Source organism: Perissodus microlepis, chromosome 7, assembly GCF_051167445.1.
Source record: "Perissodus microlepis isolate ML-2025 ecotype Zambia chromosome 7, ASM5116744v1, whole genome shotgun sequence".
Classification (NCBI taxonomy): domain Eukaryota; kingdom Metazoa; phylum Chordata; class Actinopteri; order Cichliformes; family Cichlidae; genus Perissodus; species Perissodus microlepis.
In genome coordinates this window covers 4,093,431-4,101,031 of record NC_140467.1, presented here as the reverse complement: position 1 = coordinate 4,101,031, position 7,601 = coordinate 4,093,431, and the positions used below count along the sequence as shown (strand labels likewise).

At 40.3% G+C, this 7,601-nt stretch overlaps 1 protein-coding gene across 1 annotated transcript; it reads left to right on the top strand.

Annotated features, from left to right (window-relative positions):
- The first annotated feature begins 825 nt into the window (after nt 1–825).
- mterf2 (mitochondrial transcription termination factor 2) lies at nt 826–3,276 on the top strand. Its single transcript, XM_084932889.1, has 2 exons — nt 826–905; nt 1,717–3,276. The coding sequence occupies exon 2, from the start codon at nt 1,743–1,745 to the stop codon at nt 2,868–2,870; it is 1,128 nt and encodes a 375-aa protein (XP_084789015.1). The 5' UTR covers nt 826–905; nt 1,717–1,742; the 3' UTR covers nt 2,871–3,276.
- Nucleotides 3,277–7,601: the final 4,325 nt, after the last annotated feature.

Sequence of the window (7,601 nt, the reverse complement as noted above, 5' to 3'; positions counted from 1 at the left end):
ATTATAACAATGTCTGAAATAAGTATGATGACAGTTCTTGTGATTTCGACAGTCTGCCTCTGTGTGTGTAACTGTGCTACTGCTATAGATAATGAATGTGCATATGTTGATTCCTGCAGTGACTACTGTTCCTCTGCCAATAAAAGCGATCACAGGCTGCTACGCACGGACTGGAACCAATAAGTGTTTTAATGTTAGTTTTACTTGACTTGTTTATGAGGCTCATTTTTAAATCAGTGATGTACAGAAACAATCATCTCAAAGATGGACAGATTAGAACAGGATCTAAAAAGGATCTTTTTTTTCTTTCTTTTTTTTTTTTTAAACAAAAGCACTGACCTCTTTTCCTTTGAGACGTATCATCTGTTTGCTATTATATAAACTATAATGAACCCAGATACTCAGCAGCAGCAGCAGCAGTTCATGTGCTACTATATGGAACAGCTTGCAGAGCTGGTGATCAAGCATCGTGATTAAGCACCAACTGCGAGGAAACTCTCCGTGCATTCAGTCCAATTCAGCCCGGCACTGATTACACTCATCAGGGCCCGTATGCTGCAGGGTTTTGAAAGAGCACCAACTGCTGTTTGAAATACAGATTTTTGTCAAAATTATTTAATTATCAGACATATGGGCTGCAATAAAAAGAGTGCTGCTTTAAAAAACAGAGAAGTTGGGCAAATTGGTACATCAAATAAAATAACACACTTCTACATCGACTTCTCTGAATTCTGTCTGTAAAATAATTTTTCTATTTAAGGGTCAGTTGAGTTTACAGGTAGCTGCCTTGCTTGCAGTACCAGTCGGGGGCTGTGGGTGTCGCTGTGGAACACCACACAACACAAAGTGTAGACGAAGGAATCGGTTTCATAACAAAACGTCACATCCTCTGACCGCTAACAAAGGTAATTCATTTTTGTTTTGGTTATTTTGCAAAGGTTTCCCCAGTGTTTCTAAAATGTATACATCTTTTGTCAGCAAGAATGAATAAATATTATAATAAATGAGCTGTCAGCTGTATATTGAGACTATCTCGCATAGTTGTTAGCTCAGCTGGCACGCTCTGTACCCGGCATGACTCTTCAAATGAAAATGCTCGGGTCAGTGCAAGAAGGGTTGTATTTTGACATGGTCAAATGCCGTCAGTCATACAAGCAGCTTCTGTGAAGATGTAACGAACATGTTTATTTACAGTGCTGAAATAAAAAGCTTTGAGTAATAACAGGCTGCTTTCAAAGATGCTATCTACAAATAGTCGTCAACAGTGTCAGGTAATCGAGTTGGCTCTTGCTTTTCCCCTATGAAACATATGGCAGCAGCTGTACAGAGAGACCATTAAGTTCCGATAAAAAGCCTCTGTTATGCATGCAAAGATAGGATGAGTGACATTAACTAAAGGAGCATGAAGCAGTGGAGTCAGAGCTGGAAGATGATGGTACAAAATGAGATGAAAGATTTAAAGTGTGTCAGTTTAGAAATAATAAAGGTAGATGAATCAATACAGGTTGTGCTTTAGAAATATCCCCTGGCTCTGCGTGTCTGGACCTTGTTTTTATTCGCTTAGAATTTCTGGAGTTAGAAAAAACATTAATGTTGTTCTGCTTCATGATGGGCAAAACCTCACAGAGCAAGGGTGACCACAAGCGTTAAATAAATGTAAGGATTAGTCTGTGTGCTCTGGTTACTTATGTAGTTTCTTTTCCTCCTTGTGTTTAGGGGATTGGTGTTAGGAATTTGCATCAATGCTGCGTTCAATCGCGACATTCCTGTGCCTCCGGTGCCAACCTGTCACAGCTCTACCTTTAAACCTCAGATCACGTGCGACACATAGTGTAGCAGAGAACCAGCAGACTGTAGAAGCTCTTTATGATCTATCTGTGGACATCCAGAAGGTCCGGAAACTTAAAGGATGGGTGCTGCTTCAGAGTCCAGCCTACACAAAAGAAGTAGCTGAACTCCTAAAGAACATGGGGGCCTCGGGCCCCATCATTGCTCATATTTTAACAAGTCATCCTGAGGCTGTCCTCTGTAATCCTGAGCAGATTTACACTCAAAAAGAGCTGTGGATGTCTGTGTGTCCAAACCAGAGGGAGCTGGTTGGTGTCATTGAGAAATTCCCAGCCTCATTTTTCACCTCCTCCAGTCACCATGACAACCAGCGAAACAACATCTCCTACTTCCAGAGTTTAAACCTGAACAAACGAGTCATCACCAAACTCATGGCCAGCGCTCCTCAAAGCTTCAGCCGGCCAGTAGAGCAGAACGAGCTGATGGTCTACACTCTCCAACAGGCCTACCAGGAGCTCGGGGGGGAGGAGGCCAACATGAAAATCTGGCTTCAGAAGTTGCTGAGTCAGAACCCGTTTGTTCTTCTCAAGCCTCCAGAGGTGCTGAGGGAGAACTTCCTTTTTCTGAGAGACAAGGGCTTCAGCACACCCCAGCTGCTCCACCTGCTGTCCAGGCTGAAGGGCTTTGTGACTGAGCTGAACCCAGACAGTATGTGTCGCACTCTGCTGTACTCTCAAGAAACCATTGGGTGCTCTGAGACAGAGCTGCGGGACATCATCCTCAGGTGCCCAGCTCTTCTGTACTACCCTGAATCTACTCTGGCTGAACGTTTTGAGGGTCTTCTCAGTGCTGGGATCAGCATATGTCAAATCACAGAGACTCCAACTGTCCTAGAACTAACCACGCAAATAGTAAATTATCGCATCCAGCGACTGAAGGCTCGAGGTTATGACATAAGGACAGGTAGTCTGGAGGTGCTAAATGGCACTAAGAAGGACTTTGAGATGAGCTTTGGAAAACTACAGCTCCGTAGGGAGAGACCACTTTTTAATCCTGTCGCCCCTTTAAAGGCGGATGATTGACACGGGTTGTATGGACGAACACTAACTGGATCCATGTCGTTCTTATGGGTATTTGTACTTTGTAAAAGATTAAAGTGTCTTAATTACAAATGTGCTTTCACTTCCACTTACATTATAATCATATGTTTGAATTTATTGCTGTAGTTAAATTGGATTAACTACAATGATGCCATTTAATCTGTACAGTGAATTTTGCCTGTGAAGATGCCTTAAATTTGAATCTGAATACTCTGGAAAACAATCTATTAAAGACTTGCTTCATAATTTATTTATTTTTTATTTGTATGTTTAAAACTGGGTTTTAAAAACAGCTGAAGGTACAATGCAGAGAATGTTTCATAGCCTTTCTCTTGCCAAACTCTCCAACCTTGTGGGATGTAATGTAATTAAAATCCAGTTAACAAGCTATGGTGTGAAGTGTTGTGAATGTTTTTTTTTTCAATCTATTTAGGCTGTGTGAATTTTTCCCAATTGTAAAAAAAAAGTAAAATTTTCACTTGTAGTTCAGACCAAAGAGAGGTGTGATTGCACCCCAACATTCAGTTTTTACAAGTCTGAGGTGTTACAAAGAAAAAGTAGTGCACTTTCATGTAGGTGTAAATTCACACTGGAAGAGATGAGAGCGGCTATGTGCTGATTTGTCAGACAGATATCAGAAAGTGAGACAAATGCAATGGCATCTTAATGTGTCAGTTTTTAGTGAAGATGCAATCCCTTGTCAAAAAAACTCTTCATGACATGACAGCTCAGTGACAGACGTGCTGATTGGTCTATTAGATGTATCATGGAGAACAAACAAGGCCTTTCAAATCATTTTATTTACTGTCTGTGTAAGTGTCTCATTTTCACACAATGTTCTTGGCTGCACAACTGTTACCCTCAGGGATGAAATCTAACTGCGCCTCCGATTTTTATTGTTACTCTACAGATGGAGACACTTTATTAGAAGCTATTTCACTTCTAAAATGTCACTTCATTATCATTTCAAATGAATTCAAATGCACCCACGCAAGATTAAAAAAAAAAAAGGAACAAAAGTGATGTGCCTTTGATTTCGGACTGGACCTTTGCAACCTTTCTGGCATTCAAAAAAAATCAGTAGACTTTCATTTCATTTAGACTAAATCGATTTTCCATAAGGTTTGACTTTATTAATTAAAGGTTTTCATGTCTGTGTGTGTCACGTGGTTCTAAAAAGGCTTTTGGATAAGTGCCCATTTTAGCATAAGCCACAAAATCAATATACAATCATACTAGGCATTGTCTAAACCAAGAGAGGGGACCATAAAATGTCTCATTTTGAATGTATCTTAATGTTTCAAAGCCAGCAAAAGCCCTTGAAACATGCTTAAGAGTGCCTTTTAATGGAAGCGAGCATCACAGCTAATGAAGTCATGACTTTATGCCTCAAGGTCCCCTCACTCTTATAATGTAGACGATGGGGGTCACAACAAAGAGACTGAGGACTTGTGTGTCTAGAGGGGCGGGGGTGTACGTTAACAACCTCCCATCTGCTGCTGTCTGAATCACTCACCATGGTCCCGTAGACATGGCCGTAGCCATTGGGCAGATGATTCAAAAAGTGAGTGCATCTGGTAAAGAATTTGAGCTCAGCAGATGGATGTTTGACTAGAGTTTATTTTCCAGTCATTCACAACACAGAAGCCCTGAGGGGCTGCAGCGTTACCGCGAGTAAACTGCAGCTGACGAACTAAAGGTTTCTAACTCTGCACAGCGCTGACATTTGCTTTAATTCATCATGTTGCAAGGTTACAGTGTTCGTCTTTAGCCGATGCTTAGTAATGAATACAAGGGAGTTAATCAGGACATATCAAGGCGAGGCAGATGAGACGAGGTCTAAGGTGTATAAGTGGAAGTCATCTTGATTTCTTACCCGGTGTCCTATTGTCCTCAGTGGACACCCTCATCCTCCTGTGCTGAGCGCTTGAATTACACGGGCAGGCCAGAGAGGTTAATAAGTAGGAGTATAAATTGTCCCTTTTCATTTCAAACACACCAGTGGTTGAAACTCCCCGTGCTTAACATTCTGCTTTTATGGGTCATATCTCACAGGAAACAGATGACATCTGCAATTAGAAGATATGATTTCCAGCTGATGCAGGAGCTCAGACGACCACTGCTGCAGTAAATAGTCCTCATTTGAAGTCAGTGTGAGTTAAGCTCTGGCATTTTCATTTAGAAGTCTATTCTTCAAAAGCAGCGAAAGGAGGTGGAAAATGAGCTTTTTGCCACTTAAATATTCCACTAGGAATATTTAAGTGGCAAAAAAATCAAAATGTCTTATGTTAACCAGAAAAGAGAACCAAACATTAGAATATTTAAAAAGTCATGTTTGGGTTTTATTCATACTAATGTCACTCGTGGATTTTCAGCTTTAAAAATGTGTTTGACTCCATGCTGTGAGTTGTTCTGGTGTATTTACATTTATATCATGAACTGGAGATGCTGCATGCTCTCATCTCAGTTTCTCTTTCCCCACCTACACTAGAAAGTTTGTTTTCTGTCACTCTGATGACACCACACAAATATACTTTACATTCTGCAGGAGGGAAATAAATGTCACATTGATGGATGTTCAATAGCAAGAAGTAAATAACTTTCTATATTGAACGTTCCATCGGAGATTCACAACTTTGAAGCAGAGAATCATCTGTCACTTGGTGAAATCTCACCTGTTGAGGGCTGTGGTCTGTTAGACAGCACCATCATTTATTCACTCATGACTGAATCTATCACTTGATCAACCATTTGAAGCAACAGTTGCCGGTGCCTAAACCTGAGACAAGTTAAAATATGCATGCCTTTAAATAGCAGTCTTTTTTTTTTACTGAGTTTTTACTGTTTCTTCAAATAACTCTTGGGCAGTATCAAAAATCAAATTTTTGAAAGCAGGAGTAGGTTTGAGTCCTATGTTTCTACTGTTCTTACTAGGACAGCTTATGAAAGAAGATTTCAACCAATCATGTCATCAAGCCCTGTCTTTTTAGTAACATATGTTGTATATACAAAAACGTGTGTAGACGTGCTTTGAAAATGAGTTCAGAGGAGAATTGCCAGACTGCTTTGAGCTAGTAGGAAGGCAACAGTAGCTTAAATAACTACTCATTACAATCAAGGTGTACAGAACAGCATCTCTGACCACACAACAGACCTTGAAGATGGGCTACAGCAGCAGAAGACCACACCAGCTCCCACTCCTGTCAGCTAAGAGCAGCAAACTGAGCTCACCAAAATCAGACAATAGAAGATTGGAAAAATATTGCCAGGTCTGAGTCTCGATTTCTGCTGCAACATTCAGATGGTACAGTCAGAATTTGGTGTAAATAACATGAAAACATGACCCCATCCTGCCTGGATCAACAGTTCAGGCTGCTGATGGTATAACGGTATGGAAGATATTTTCCTGGTTCTCTTTTTGAACCCCTTTCATTTAAATGCCACAGCCTACCTGAGTATTGTTGCTGGCCATATCCAACCCCAGTGTATACCCATATTCTCATGGCTGCTTTCCGGATATTGTCCTGTGTTACAAAGCTCAAATCATCTCAAGCTGATTTCTTGAACATGACGAGGTCAGTGTACCCAAATGGCCTTCAAAGTCACCAGATCTTTTTCCAATAGAGCACCTTTGGAATGTGGTTGAGCAGGAGTTTTGTTTCATGTGCAGCCAACAAATCTGCAGCAACTGAAAAATGTTTTTAATGTTATAAAAACAGAAAAGAGCCGCCCTGACTGTTAAGTAGTTTTCTTATCATTTATTGTTTCTGACATGTGTAGTGAAAACTGCACACGGATCTTGTCAAAGTTTGTTATTGTGTGTAAGATGGACTCCAGGACCAGTGTTTTGTGCAAAAGGAAAAAGTGAAAAAACTTTCTTCTAGAGGGATTCAACAATGAATGATCTGTCTTTTCATTTTAAAAGAGAAAAGACTTGGAAGGATGAAGACTGAATGAACGCTTGGTGACCTTTTTCTTGACCCTTTGTGACTTCCATGCAGGGGATGAGACAATCCAAAGTGTGGGATGGTCATGCCCTTATTCAGGAATGGGCATCTTAGGCTGCAGACTGTGACATTAATACCAGTGTTAATAGCATTTCTCTTGCAACAGTAAACTAGACATGTGCCAAAAGCCTCCTGTTCTAGTTAAAAATATTTCCTTGGATAAAGACCCCTTTGTATTCCTCATTGTTTTGGGCTTTTTAGCAACAAATGTTCCTCTTGTAATTGGATTAGTGAATAACTGTGCCACTGTGTATCCTGTCCCCGTATGCTCATTTCATTGGCTCTGATTAGATATCTACTCAGGTGGTGGTTGGTTTGAGATAAAGACTACATGAAGTCATCATAACAGAGGTCTAAGCAAAGTAGTGATGGATGCTAGACAGGAAGATAAAAACGCCCAGAAAACTCTCACTTAGGCTTATAGTGAAACACTGATCCATGAAGTCTTTTTGATAGACAGTCATACACCCACAGACAGTCCATGGAGCTTTTTAGTGCTAAAATATATACATAGTTTACTCATAATTGAGGTGTTTTCTTGTTCTGATTAAGTTAGATTTATTTACTGAGCAAAAAAAATGCACTGGCTAGAAACAAGAGGTAAAATATTGATAATTAGTTAACAGCAGCGTGCTCATAAGCTTTTGGTCTCTTGCCTCATTGATATATCTCCATCTACTGGCTAAAGGGATCACGTACAGCCAGA

Bases quoted from the DNA above. Each gene is read 5' to 3' on its own strand.
- mterf2 (XM_084932889.1), top strand. From the start codon at position 1,743: ATGCTGCGTTCAATCGCGACATTCCTGTGCCTCCGGTGCCAACCTGTC.